General features: G+C 37.2%; 1 protein-coding gene across 2 annotated transcripts in view; it reads left to right on the top strand.

The window, feature by feature from the left end:
- The window catches only part of LOC145671278 (7SK snRNA methylphosphate capping enzyme-like), a 244,059-nt gene extending 229,767 nt beyond the window's left edge, over positions 1-14,292 (top strand). For both annotated transcript variants that reach the window (XM_081740224.1, XM_081740225.1), the window contains 3 exons: positions 938-1,865; positions 9,654-9,872; positions 13,322-14,292. In XM_081740224.1, the coding sequence (XP_081596350.1) occupies positions 938-1,865; positions 9,654-9,872; positions 13,322-14,026 (1,852 nt within the window). In that variant the 3' untranslated portion in view covers positions 14,027-14,292. The remainder of the gene's footprint in view (positions 1-937; positions 1,866-9,653; positions 9,873-13,321) is intronic.
- The last annotated feature ends 595 nt before the right edge of the window (positions 14,293-14,887 follow it).

Below are 14,887 nucleotides of genomic sequence, written 5' to 3'. Positions count from 1 at the left end.
CTTTGTAGTTTTGTGCAGTTAGACTATAATGTCCTTTGACAATAACCTCACTTGTTAATTCAAGAATTTTATATCTTTTTTTATTTATTTTTTTTAAATAATATAACGTTATGCTAATAGCTTGTTGTTACATCTTCATAAGAGTCTGTTCTCGTTTTTAAAGTTTTTTTTTTCTTAGTATGTGAAACATTATGATCAGCCAGGGTGTGTTTTCTTTAATATTTTTATTCTAGCATCTTTTGCGTGTATAATTTAATTAAAGATAGCACATTTTTGAGTTGTGAACACTGTAACTGGTGTGATGGAAGTAGATTCAATATACGGGGTATGAAAGTGCCATTGCAAAAATACTGTTAATCCATATCCAACTCTGAAAGCATTTTCCCTGAGCTATTCCTTGAGATCATCACTGGTACCTAGAAAATCCGTCTTTATTTATATACTAACACTAAGCATAAGCATATTTTTCAACTTTGAATGATATTTGACATTCATTGGAATGCTTTTATCTGAGAGAATCTAGCGTCACTGAGTACAAATTTACAGATACTTAAAGTTAAGTCCTTTAGTAATATGAAGTTGTGTGGTTTTTTAGGTCAAATTTTGTCATATTTAGAGCATAAATAATTAATAATTTCGAAGTTTTTAGGTCATCCCAAGTACAAATCCGTTCCGTATGTTTAGTGTTTTGAAAATAGTATCATCGCGCACTAATTGATGTGTGACGCAGTAAAGAACAGTATTCTTCTGTATTCATACCTTCTATGTACTAGACTGCTTTAATCTCCAAGGATTTAGTTTCTCTATTTCAAATCATCTAGAAAGTTGTTAACTTTGTCTGCTAACCTCTTCTTAATATCAAACTATTTGGGTTGAAGTTTGCCGATAATATTTCTTTTGACCTGAATCTAATCTGTTCTTTTCTTGTTAATTTCAGAGCTGCAAATGCTTTAACCCCACATACATCACCTGTTCCCACTCCAAGGCATCGTACAGAAGAGATCGAAGTTCTCATTCCACCAAATATCAACGATCCGCTGAACTTGAACGCTGGAGAAGACGCAGAGTTGGAATTGAAGTTGGTGTCACCGAAGAAGAGAAAGAGCCGCCATAAACGAAAGAAGCGTGTGTCGGGTGGATCAGTAAGTGGGAAAGAAGATGGTGATGAAGCATCGCCAGAGAAGGAGAAAGACAAGACTGAGGAAAGTCCAAAACAAGAAAAGAAAGAAACAACCAATAGAGAGAAGGAAAGAAGCGAAAAGAAGTCGGGAAGAAAATCTGGAAATAAGAAGGATGAAATTGTAAGTCCCGTGATTCCACAACCAGGCGAATGGAAAAGGCCACCTCCCTATAATCGCAGTGTTTCTCGTGATTCCCATCACCACCATCATACGGATAATGAAGGGAAAGGTCAGAAAATTCGATTTCCCAAAGGCAAGAACAAGAATAAGCCAAACGAATTAAAATCTCAACGTTTCAGAAAGAAAGACGTTAAATTCCAGTATGGCAACTATAACAGATACTATGGTTATAGAAATCTCTACCATGAGGAAGATCCGCGGTTGAAATGCTTCAAAAAGGAATATTTTAAAGGGAAAGATGTTCTTGATCTTGGTTGCAACATTGGACATATAACATTAACAGTTGCGCGTGAATTTGAAGCTAGAAAAGTCGTGGGGTTGGACATTGATCGTAAACTGATCGATATAGCAAAGAAAAATATTAAACACTATGTGAACTGGGAACCTGGTGGCAGTGAGGAGAAGTTTCCAATATCAATGCCTGTTTTATTTGGACCTATTGGTGTCCCTGAAATAGCGAGTGAAGACTCACAAGCGTTTCCGAGGAATGTTTCATTTGTTCACGTAAGTAGCGAAGGTTTCGTAATCATACAGTATTTATTCAATTCAAAACACTGGAATTCTTTCTTGTTATGCATTTCGAATACATTAGGGTCAAATCCGTATGAAGTAGTCCAATTCGCTTGTAATCCATCTTAGCTGTAGAAAATCAAAGAATATGTAAGATTATAATATCATTGTCTGAGTTAAAATTGTAATTTGAGAATATATTTTCCTTCACATTATAATAAATATCACAAACTATGATTTTTGAAATATTAGCTGACTAGGAACACACGACTGGACACTTCGTAATATATAGGGTGTTTTAAAAGTCCCCTGACATAGGGTAACTGTTATTATCAGAGTTACAACAAAATGTCAGAGGGGTAACCGTCTGCATCTAAAGTGAAGGATTTTTTTAATTATTATTATTATAGATCGGACGAGCCGTTTAGGCTGTACTCTCTTAATACGCCCAATGTTCAATGAAAATGCAACGTTTCCATTTACCTGGATCAACAACATAAGTGAATGAAGTTACTTTTTGACATAGGGGCTGCCCATCGACATGTTAGCGCAAAAGACAGTAAATTCGTTCACTTATGTTGTGGGTCCAGGTAAATGGCAACACTACAGTTTCATTTAACATTAGGCGCATATAAAGAGTGTACAGCCCAAACGGCTCGTCCGATTTAAAAAAAAAAAAAAAAAAAAAATCCTTGAGTATAGATTGAAAACAACATATTTAGAGACGATTTCTTATCTTACATCTTGTTGTAACTCTGATAATAAGTTACCCTATGTCAGAGGACTTTATATATATCGGGTGTTCTTAAAAATGGCACCCACGAACCACAGAGCACTACTCTACAGGTCAAAATAAAGCGAAAATGTTATAAAATGTTATATAATGGTATGCCCTTCGGGACCTCCTTCAGCCGCTATGGGAAATCAAAATTTCACAATGTGGCAACGTCGCAGATTAACTTGAAGCAGTTAGCATTACTATACGAATACAAAAAACAGTTGAATCGATTGCTGCACTAATAAGTGATGCTAGTGTCAATTAATATCGACTTTAACAGCCATCTGGAAAGAATCGATATAACTGTTTGATAGATTGGTAGACCTAAGGATATATATACTTTTTTTTTTTGCTTTATTTCTACTTGTAGGAAATGCTCCGTGGTCCGTGAACGCCATTTTTAGAACACCCTATATATATATATATATAATGTCTTTTTCTTTACTCAGTGTTTTAAGTTGAGGTCTCTGTTCTGTGTAACAGTTGTAGGTTATTATGTAATATCTTTGGTATGTGTTTCTTTTATTATTTTTATCCCATGCGTGGCTAACTCGCTTGCTTTTTTAGCTCGTGGTCCCGGTTTCGATTCGAGGTGGAAGTATTCACCTTTCTTGCAAACTTTCAGTATTTGCTCGAATCCCACTCTAAACAGCAGATCCCGTCTCGTCTAGCTTCAGTGCTGCAAAGGGACGTTAAACTTCAAATAAACTTTTATCCTGTTTAGTACAACAGCCTCGCAGATAATTAAAAATAAAAAGTCGTCCTATTCAAGTAGATTCTGTGTAATTTACCCTCATTGTTCTTTCTCAAACTAAAGGTTTTTCTATTTCTTTTTGACATGCCATGATATCACTAAATATAGTAAATTGGACTTCAGGTGTTAAAATTAAAGTTGAAATATAATGTTCACGTAATGGAGTGAATGTTACTATGGAAAATAAACTTCCTTTTTGTTTGAGCAAGCTGCAATTTGTTAACTACAGTTTAGGTATAATAAAATTGGGAAAACACTTCAAATAACAAAAATTGCAACGAATATATATGCTAATCGTAAACATAGAGTAATGAAGTAAAGCATGTATTTCTAATACAGATGAGTCATTATCGATAAAGAACATATGTTACAAAATAGTAGAGTGCGCAGATTTGGATACTTGATATGGGTTGATCTGTTACTTTATATGTAGTGACCGAGCAGTTAAATAATTTTGTTTCAACTGGAGTCAGACTCGTAGCTAGCATTTTCTTAGAATGAGGACATGTAGTTGCCCCAACTGTTGATTAGTTAAATAAACCCGAAAGGTATATAGGTACAAATGGCGAGCGGTGATAATAGCCAATATAGCAAATAAAAATACATTGGAAAGCGTCATACTTAACGCAAAGGTCCCGAGAGTCTGAAGATGAGAACCGTGTTCCTCGAAAGTACTGTTTCGTGTTTTTGGGACTTTGTGGTAAGTATGAAGCTCTTTCTAGTTTATTTTTATTTGCTATATAAACTCAGAAGGTATTCACTATGCTTATGCTCTTCTCTATTCTATATTACTGGTTGATTCCAAAGTCATTAATCTCAGAGTTTTGGCTGACTGCGTCAGCACTGTGAAAGCGTAAATGAGGGGGGGAAACGGGGGGGGATAGGATGGATGGAAATTAATTATATAAGTAATAACTATAAACACTTAACATACAACTTGTAAGCGAGGCTTCCAATGAAGTTCTCTCTCTCTCTTATATATATATATATATATATATATATATATATATATATATATATATATATATATATATATATATATATATACAGTGCGTTCCACGAATAATACTAAGGTCCACCTCCTGAAGAAACGAAGGCAGATAGAAACATGAAACCTTTTGGAACCTTCAAGGGACATAAAAGGCAACATTATGCTGAGAAGGAGAATCCCCCACAAAGGGGGCTAAAGGGGGTTACTGGGGGCAACTCAAAAATTTTAAATAGCAACCCCCATCGTGTGGTACCTCGTTTGAAAGGTAATCACGAGTAAAGACTACTTGTGAAAATTGTAAGTCGCTAGCATGTCCGTAGCCAACATGGCGGCCATCCGTAAACGACGGTCGAAGTGCGTTCAACGAATAACACTAAAGCTCGTCTCCAGAAGAAACGAAGGCAGATAGAAACATGAAACCTTTTGGAACCTTCAAGGGACATAAAAGGCAACATTATGCTGAGAAGGAGAGTCCCCCACAAGGGGGGCTAAAGGGGGTTACTGGGGGTAACTCAAAAATTTTGAATAGCAACCCCTATCGTGTGGTACCTCGCTGGAAAAGTAATCGCGTATAGAGACCAGACCGTGTCCACAACAAACTCTAAAGTCTAACGTAGGTCTAGTTCGGAACGAATGCACAATACACATACCACACAACTAACACTATAACAGTATTGCAAATACAAAACATGCAAATTGAACTGAAACCGATAGAAAAGAGAGTACCATAATAATATTGAAAAATCTGAACCCTCCGAGGCTCGAACCCCGGACCGCACGTGTACTGAACCAACACTTTACCATTGCGCTACTGTCGAACTGCTACTCTTACGGACGAGGAGATGTAGTTCATGACGACGAGTTGCCCGTGGTAGCGCTTTGGTGTTGGACACACGTACTTTAGCAAAGCTACTCTGTTTACTCGTGCACTACTATCAGATGTGCTTTTCCGACCAACAGTGCGCTACATTACAACCCGGAACAGTAGGTCTGAAGGACGTAGACGTGTGTTTGTGCTGGTGCGTTTGACCATCCTACATTGCATATATACAAGGTGTGATTGAAAAGTAACGGAACTTTTCCCGCCGCGCGGCTCCCTGGTGTTCGAAAAATGTGAGGGGTGGGGGAAAATGTGCGCGGGACCTTCCTCTTTCAAGCGGAACTTGGCCCAGTGCGCTGCGAGCAGCGGTTGAGAAAGCATCGCTGTCCGCGCGAAGGTCGTTTTGGTCATCGGTCACGTTTTTTGAGCGCCGAAAATGGAGTCCAAGATTGACCAACGCTACGCCAAAAGACGTTCACCGAGGGGTCGTACTCGTAGCACCATGTTTCATCACCACTGATCACACTGTCTAATAACTCTTCGTCGGCTTCCACACAATCCAGCACTTCACGACTCATTTTCACTCGCAGTTCTTTTTGCTCATCGGTCAACACCTTGGGGACCAGTTTGGCGCACATCTTCCGCATGTTCAATTCTTCAGAAACAATTTTTTGCACTGCATAGTATGTCAAATTAAGTTCTTCGCTGATCTCCCGGAGGGTTGTCCGACGGTCCAGGTTCAGGTATTCGCGAACTCGGTCGACGTTTTCATCGGTTTTCGACGTCGACGGCCTCCCAGAGCGTGGTTCGTCATCGGCGTCCTCCTGGCCTTCCCTGAAGGCCTTGTGCCACTCAAAGATCCGAGTACGGGACATCACATCTTCCCCAAAGGCTTCCTTGAGCAGGTCCTGGGTCTCGGTGAACGTCTTTTTTAATTTGACACAAAACTTGATGGCGTAGCGTTGGTCAATCTTTGACTCCATTTTCGGCGCTCAAAAAACGTGACCGATGACCAAAACGACCTTCGCGCGGACAGCGATGCTTTCTCAACCGCTGCTCGCAGCGCACTGGGCCAAGTTCCGCTTGAAATAGGAAGGTCCCGCGCACATTTTCCCCCACCCCTCACTTTTTTCGAACGCCAGGGAGCCGCGCGGCGGGAAATGTTCCGGTACTTTTCAATCACACCCTGTAATGTGGTCTCTTGAACAGAGAATTGAAATTGTGTTACTCTTTGGTGCTACGAATCGTTCGTACAGTGCAACAGCACGGTTGTTCAATGAACAAAATGTGCGCAACCCAATTAGTGTTTCTTCTGTACGCCATTTATTAATCAAATTCTTTACGACAGGCAGTGTGACCAATGCCCCAAAGCCTCGAAACCCTAGTGTTGCTACGGAAGAAACACAGATACAAGTGTTGGCGGAGCTGAATGTGCATCCTCAACAGTCCATAACAACTGTGGCTCAAACGTGTGGTGTGTCACGCACAACGACATACAGAATCTTAAAAAAACATACCTTCCATCCATACAAACTACATATGGTCCAGGAGTTAAGTGAACATGATCCCGATATGCGTATCGAGTTTTGTGAGCTGATGTGTGAGGCATTGGCACGTGGGACCATTGTGCTGACAAACGTGTGTTTCTGCGATGAGAGTACGTTCTACTTGAATGGCAAGGTCAACAGGCATAACTGCCGATATTGGTGTGACACAAACCCTCATGTATTTCGTGAAGGCAACACTCAACACCCAGAGTCGCTGAATGTCTGGGCGGGTATCTTAGGTGATCACATAATCGAGCCCCTCTTCATCGATGGAATATTAACGGGTGAGAAGTACCTGGCGCTGCTGCAAGACTTTATTGCACCGTTGATTGTCGAGGCAATGGAAGAGAATCCGCAAGAATTTGGAGAGATTCCGCCCGTTTTTCAGCATGACGGCTGCCCTGCCCATTTTCACCGCCTTGTACGTGACTATTTAGATAGTGAGTTTCCGCGACAATGGATTGGTCATCGCGGCACCATTGAATGGCCAGCCCGTTCGCCAGACCTTGCTCCACCCGACTTTTTTCTCTGGGGCTATTTGAAGACTATAGTGTTCCGCACGCAGCCGAACAGCATTGCGGAGTTGCGCCAACGCATAGTTGATGCCTTTCATTCTATACCGGTAATGACTTTTACCCGTGTTCGAGAGGAGTTCGTCCAACGTTTACATTACTGCCAGGAAGTGGGCGGTGCACACTTCGAGCATCTCCTGCATTAATGAGGTATGTTCCAAATCATACTATGTTACTCTCTGCTTACAGGTTTGCAGTGTTTCTTCGATCATAGTTTACGGATGGCAGCCATGTTGGCTACGGACATGCAATCAACGTGCACTTTCCAGAACAGGTCAATACACGTGATACCTTTCAAACGAGGTACCACACGATGGGGGTTGCTATTTAAAATTTTTGAGTTACCCCCAGTAACCCCCTTTAGCCACCCTTGTGGGGGATTCTCCTTCTCAGCATAATGTTGCCTTTTATGTCCCTTGAAGGTTCCAAAAGGTTTCATGTTTCTATCTGCCTTCGTTTCTTCAGGAGGTGGACCTTAGTGTTATTCGTGGAACGCACTGTATATATATATATATATATATATATATATATATATATATATATATATATATATATATATATATATATATATATATATATATATATATATATATATATATATATAGATTTCTGGGCGGCATCTAAGGCCATTTAGTATATACTGTATATATAATATAAAATCTCAAGTTATTGCCCTTGTCTTTGGTTGGTGACGACGGTGAAAGTGTCAATAACTTGTTATTCCAACTTGCTCTGCAGAATGCGCATGTCGGAGTTCCCTTCATTCAAATGAAAAAGGTCTCGTTTCATGTCTATCTGTTGACGATATATATATATATAAACACTTATAATCAACGGACACTAAAGGACACAATTATTTGACTGTAAGTCAGAGGTGTCTGTTATGGAGATAAGGTTGCCAGGCGTCCGTATTTTGTGCGGACAGTTTGTATTTTAAGACTTTGTCCGTGTCCGTATCGTACTCTTAAAACAAGTGTCAAAATATCCAAAAGTTTTGGCCTCGCCAAATAGATTACTTAAGGTAGTTACTATTTCCTTACCATTTCAGAAATTACACCCTCAGCAAGGAAAATAGCAGGCATTTTGTACTCTTTCATTTTAAAGATTTGTGAAGGATCACAGAACAGACTGTTGTCTCTGTTAGAGCATCGTAACGGTCTGTAGATAAGTTCACGATTGATGCAAAGAATTGTGAACGAAGAGAAACAAAAATCTCTTACTAAAACTGAACTGGGAATGTGTTATTTCGATCCCCGGACAAAAAGCTTCATTTTGAAAAGCCAATCGGCTCTTAGTTTCTATGAATGTTCCACTGCTTAAACCATTTGAAAATATAACATTGTAATGAACCAAATAGCAGTTAAGTTCACAAAAAAAGAGTAAAGCATTTCAGTGTCATGTATAATTAAATAACATAAACTTTTAAGTGATACTTGTTTCATGGGAGCTAAGGGCCGTCAAACCTATATCAGCGATTGTCTTTCCAAACCAAAGCTTTTTGTCTGGAGATCGAAATAATAGATTCCCATTTTCAGTAAGATTTTATTATTATTATTATTATTGTTCACAATTCTTTGCATCATTCATAAACTCATTCCACAGGCCGTTACGATTCTCTAACAGAGACGAAAGTCCGTTTCATAATCTTTAACAAGTATGTAAAATGAAAGAATACAAAATGGTTGCTATTTTCCATGGTGAGCTTGTAATTTGTAAAGTGGTGAGGAAATAATAACTATAATAATTAATATATGTTCTGAGCCCCCCCAAAATATGGACATTTTGTCAATTGTTCAGGATCAGCACATGGACACAAGTCTTAAAATACAAACTGTCCGGACAAAATACGGACATCTGGAAACCTTATCTCTCTAACGGAAACTTTTGATTTACAGTCAAATAATTGTATCCTTTAGTGTCCGTTGACAGGAAACGAAAGTAATATATAAATATAAGAGAAAAATTAAAATTTTACTTGTTAATCCATTTTACATTCATTGAAAATATTTTGTAGTCATTCTGTCAATCGTTAACGCGAGTAATTTCGAGTTTACTGTACACTGTTTCTTCAAATAAAACTTGAACAAAATACCATAGTTGAAGAAATATAATACTAAACTCTGAAGTTGCTACTAAAATGTGAGTTTTTTTTTTTTTGTTTGTTTGTTTGTTTTTTTTTTCAGTTAAATTACTTTTCCTTTTTTCCTGAAGAAATTTCTCTTATTGAAGAAACAAATCCTTGCATGAAAGTTATGGACGCTGGTATAGTGATGTATTGAATATATTAAAAGACGTGATCTTATATTTCTTTCTTTTCCAGGGCAACTACATCCTTGAATCGGATGAACTTTTGGCTACCGAACAGCCTCAGTTCGACGTAATTTTATGTCTGAGTGTTACAAAATGGGTTCATCTGAACTGGGGCGATCCTGGGCTGAAGCAGATGTTCCATCGGATGTACGCACAGTTAAGGCCAGGGGGTAAACTCATACTAGAAGCCCAAGCTTGGAATTCGTATAAGAAGAAAAAGAATCTTACGGTAAGTATAAAGCATACATAACATTTTGTATGAGGCATAATTAATTCATACGTAAGTCTACAGGTAACATCACAGTATGTACAGCAATGATCCTGAACGTTTTTCCCTTAAATTTAAGTAAACCATGACATATTACATCATATCACATATTACAGAACCTCGAGAAAACCCACGAGCAGGGTGTTTGTACACAACAAAGTCCACACGGCGCGAGCTGGGATCGAACCAGGACCCCAAGCACTGGAGGTGAACGCTCTACCACTGAGCCAGCGCGCCCCCTTGCTTCTATGAGATTGAACATACAGGTTTATTATAAAGTCATATGTAATGCCCTACGTGCATTACATAGTGGATATAAGTGAGATTTTTTTTATGATAGTTACCTAAAACAAAATTTCTAAATAGTTACCTAAAACAAAATTTCTTCACCTTTTTATAGTTCGATAGAAATTCTCTCACGATAAAAGAAATAGTTTTCTTTGTTTTGCAATTGCTATCATTAGTAGTTATTTAACTCTTTTTCTAGCTTCGGTGCTAAAAAATAGAGTAAAAGTTCCAAAACATGGCTATTAAACACGAAACCTGATGTTGGGATCGATGGCGTACTCCTATAATCCAGATGTCACGGAGGCGAAATAGTATAGTGGAGAATGATCTATATTATGAGAATTGATATTACATAAGGGTATGTGCAGCCGCAAATTACACAGAATTCAAACCTCACTCGTGTTTCGGAAAGTATTGTCCCTCGCAAGCTCTGGATTCAACAAGGATGTGAAAAACACAACCTCATACTCCAAAACAAAATTAGATTTGTTGTAGTGAAGTTCTTGTTGAATGTGAACGTTTGTTATTTTTGAACATAGGATATTTTAATACTAACTCACTTGTTTCTGATGTACTTTTGGATATTAATTATCTTCATTTTTATGACTTCTTTAATTGCGAACTTCTGTTGTATAAAACTTTTTATGTTAGTCAAAGTTCCCAGGTCTGAATTTAAAATAGCATTCGTCGTGCGAATAGAACACGTATATTTGATTTCTCGTGTTATTAAAAAAATCCATTATATTTCAGCCAAAAAATTTCTTGTACGCTTTATATCTGGAGAATTACATATAGTGGGTCAAACCCAAACTATCGCTTAACTCAGTATGTGTTTATTCCTTAAACGAAAACGATTTAGGGGCCGTTTAAAAATTTTTGTGGGCCCTGATCCAAAAACTAGGCTAATTATTGGCTAAGATTGCAATCTTTTGATTTTTTTTCTTTTATCATTCCTAAAATTCTTTTTATTGACTTTCGTAACTGACTGTGTTCTTTAAGGTGTTGTTGATAGCTCTGAAGATTGAAGATAATTACACTTGAAATGGTCCATTTTTGCCTTATCAGGTTTCTTTAATGATATCTGCAGAAAACGTGTTAAAAACCATCCTCATCCAGTGGGTTGCAGAAGAATTTTTTTATATTTTCTAAAATTTTTCTGAACGTTTCTTAAGGGAATTAAGACTGTTTGTATAATTTTTTTGTTTGGTTTGTTTAACGTCCCACGATTATGCCTGTGCGGCTAAGGGAGACGTGGATATACTGATTATAATGGAATCCGAACCACTTCTATAATTCAACTGTACCCCCACCGGGAATTGAACCCAACCATACACACCAAAGGCAAGCGTGCTAGCCACTAGGTCAAGCAGGGGTCCTATAATTTTTGTAAGTCATATGGAATGTATTGTGTTAAAAGGATCCCTATACAATGTTGTTCTGAGAGTCAGACTTGAAGAATATGAAAAGAAAAAAAAATCTTCCGTTTTTAAGACATACTGAAAGCATCTTAAAAGAACATTATTAAAAAAAAATCCTTACATAAGGGGGGGGGGGGGGCAAGTATTATATTTTTCGTTAATGCCATAAACATTAAATTTAGACATGGAAACTTTGAATCAAAGTTACCTGAACACATACATTTCAAGCACTAAAAGTTCCTAATTAAAGAGGAAAAAGGCATAGAAACTTCACAAACAATTAGTGCTTTATTGTTTATGTTTAGGAACTTCATTACAGTTCTCTTATTTTAGTTGTATTTCATTTGTCCTCTAGTAAAAATTTTAAGACTTCTAAATACTAAATGTAAGGTCATTAGGATGCTAAAGTTTTATTATATTGATCCTATGAGTATCTATACTGGATGTATCAAAAGTCCTGGGTCATATCCTCATCACTACATTCACATTTCAGTATATATCTTAAGGATGGCCAAAATTTTCTGGAATTGGCCACATATATAAAAATATGTGTTCATTCCGTGGCCAGTGTGATCGCCGAGGAACTTACTCCTCATACGTGAAGGGATAGCATGGCCATAAATGCCGAAAAACCAGAAATCTTTTACCTACCCCTACTCATTAGATTATATTGTAATTGTTCTTTCTTTAAGTAAATGGCCCTATTGATACGCCAGGTCAATCTACTCTTGGTATTAGTAGTTTACTAAGTCAAATTACTCATTAACAACGCAGTTTCCGAAAACGAAACTGCTGATAGACACATAGATACTATCTTCAAATCTCCTACCCCAACCCTGAGTATTATTGGAACTATTTCATAGGCGACAATTGAAATTAGATTGAAAAACTCACATTTCCGATAATTTTCCTCTCGATCCATTTTTTCGTACTTTTATTCATAGCGGAGTCGGCCATGGCCCCGGATTTTTTATATATCCAGTGTAATAAACAGGTTATTATTATTATTATTATTATTATTTGAAATTTCTTCATACCTCTGAGAAACTCCGATCACACCTTGCAATTATATCATGTGTCCAGTGTGTGAGCCGTGTTTCTTTGAGAGTAATTGTATTTTTTTTCTCTCTCTCTTCTGAATACTAGCAACAGTAAATCTGGATTTCTTCATTACTTGTTGGAGAAATTTAATCATTGTTCCATCCAGTTGATTTTGGTAATAGATTAAGTCTCTCATAACTTTCCACTGGTTAAATTATATTGAAAATAAGTAGTTTTTTCTTTGAAATTCTAGCCTGATCGCATGCTCTCTAAAAGAGTTTAATTTAAGATGATGGCCATTTGCTGATCCAAAGATGGTTAGCTCAATGACTGAAAGGTTTTAAGCCATATTACCGTACTGTTGATATATGCCGACGCAGATTTGTCTGTAGTTTTTCTTCATAAAGTCAATTGTCATATACTCATTCTTGACAAAAGTGGACATAAAGAGATTGTAACGTTGGCACTCAAGAAATTTAAAAGAAAAATAATTTGGGTAGATAACCGTTAAAATTATTTTTAAAAAATGGTCCTCAAGCACTGTTCGATCAGATGCTTTTGACTTATGAAGTAATTTCTCGTAATACTAAGAGATTTGTGTTGTGTGTATCCATTAGACATTTCTGTGCTAATACAAATTTTATTCGCTTTGTATCTTTACAGGAAACGACTCTAAAAAATTACAATAGCATTCAGCTTCATCCTCAGAAGTTTACGGAATATTTGCTGTCGGATGTAGGCTTTAGTAAGTGCGAAGTGATCGCTACACCACATCACCACTCAAAAGGATTTCAGCGTCCTATTCAAATGTTTACGAAGGGTGAACCATCTCCAGCGCGCAGCGGCAGTTGTAGCGGAACTCCAGTGCGACCGACAGTATATCCTGTGAAAGAAACTCCAAAAAGTGATTATGTATCGGAAGACTCCCAGCAATTGGAAGTGATTAAAAGTGAGGCCATGACGACAGCGAGTGATAATGAGCGTTTGCAAAGGATTGAAAGGGAAGGTGTGGGGTCTACAGCCGTAGATGCTGACTCGTGTGACAGTAACGGTAGTGGTGGGTTTGAAGTAAGCCAAAGTTGTGAAGTGCAAGGTGATCTAGCAATGTACGATTCTCATATGATCACCGAAGACGATATCTGTGATTGTGATGATGGTAACAATGATGCTGACGTTGTGTCACCATCGCGGTTAAGGTATGGTGATATATCTTCAGAAGTTGAAGGGACAACTAATGATGTGAAGAACAGTGATGCAGCAACCGAGTTGAGGCATTGTATAGCTGAACCAGACTCAACAGAAGTGACTCACGAGTTCTGTGATAAGGAATCGGAATCCATTACCAACTCTCCTAAAAGCGATACCTAATACCTTGTAACATTAAGAATATCTTTGTTTTGTTAAGAAGCTGTACATTTCTTTGTTAATTAAGGATGAAACTTTAAGTTACGAAAATGAAGTTGATCGATATAGTGAAAAAAAGAAAACGCTGGCTATGCTTTTTTTTTTTATCTGATTAAACAGGTATGTTTTAGTGACTTCGCTTAATAAAGAAAAAAAAACGTACATCTGGTCAGTGTAACATTTTGTTTTATGTGTATATTATGCACAATATTATGTACAAAAATGGTTAACTGTAAAATTCATAATATAAATATTTTGGCTTGTAGATACATTCTTTTGTAATATAATATATTTAAAAAGATCAATAATTTATTTTTCAAAACCATCCGCAAATATATATATATATATATATATATATATATATATATATATATATATATATATATATATATATATATATATATAATCAAAACTAAAAGTTGCTAATAAAGGATCATGAAGGGGTATAACATTAAATAGGACTAATGTAAGTATTGTGACGGGTATTATTGGTGTTTTGTCGATAGTTTATTTGATTTTAAACCCATTTTAATCAGATAAAAATTACGTACAAAGAAACTAGCTATACTGAAAATATACACAGTTCCTTGTAAATGTGGATAAATATATTTACGAATATGGTAAGTATGTCTTGCAATACAAACCAGGTGTGAGGAATATTGGGAACTTACGCCTGAGATGGGAAGACATCAAAATTGGTGCAACATTCATTAACTCAGGGCCATTAGGACTTTCCAATAGCATGCCAATACTAGAGAAAGTTACGAAGCCCTACAAAGACACTGATACGTGAAATGACTGAAAGCGCAAAATAAAATGGAACCA

Source organism: Thermobia domestica, chromosome 15 (genome assembly GCF_964235325.1).
Source record: "Thermobia domestica chromosome 15, izTheDome1.hap1.1, whole genome shotgun sequence".
Classification (NCBI taxonomy): domain Eukaryota; kingdom Metazoa; phylum Arthropoda; class Insecta; order Zygentoma; family Lepismatidae; genus Thermobia; species Thermobia domestica.
Note: the sequence above shows the minus strand (reverse complement) of the source record. Positions and strands in the feature narration are given on the sequence as shown.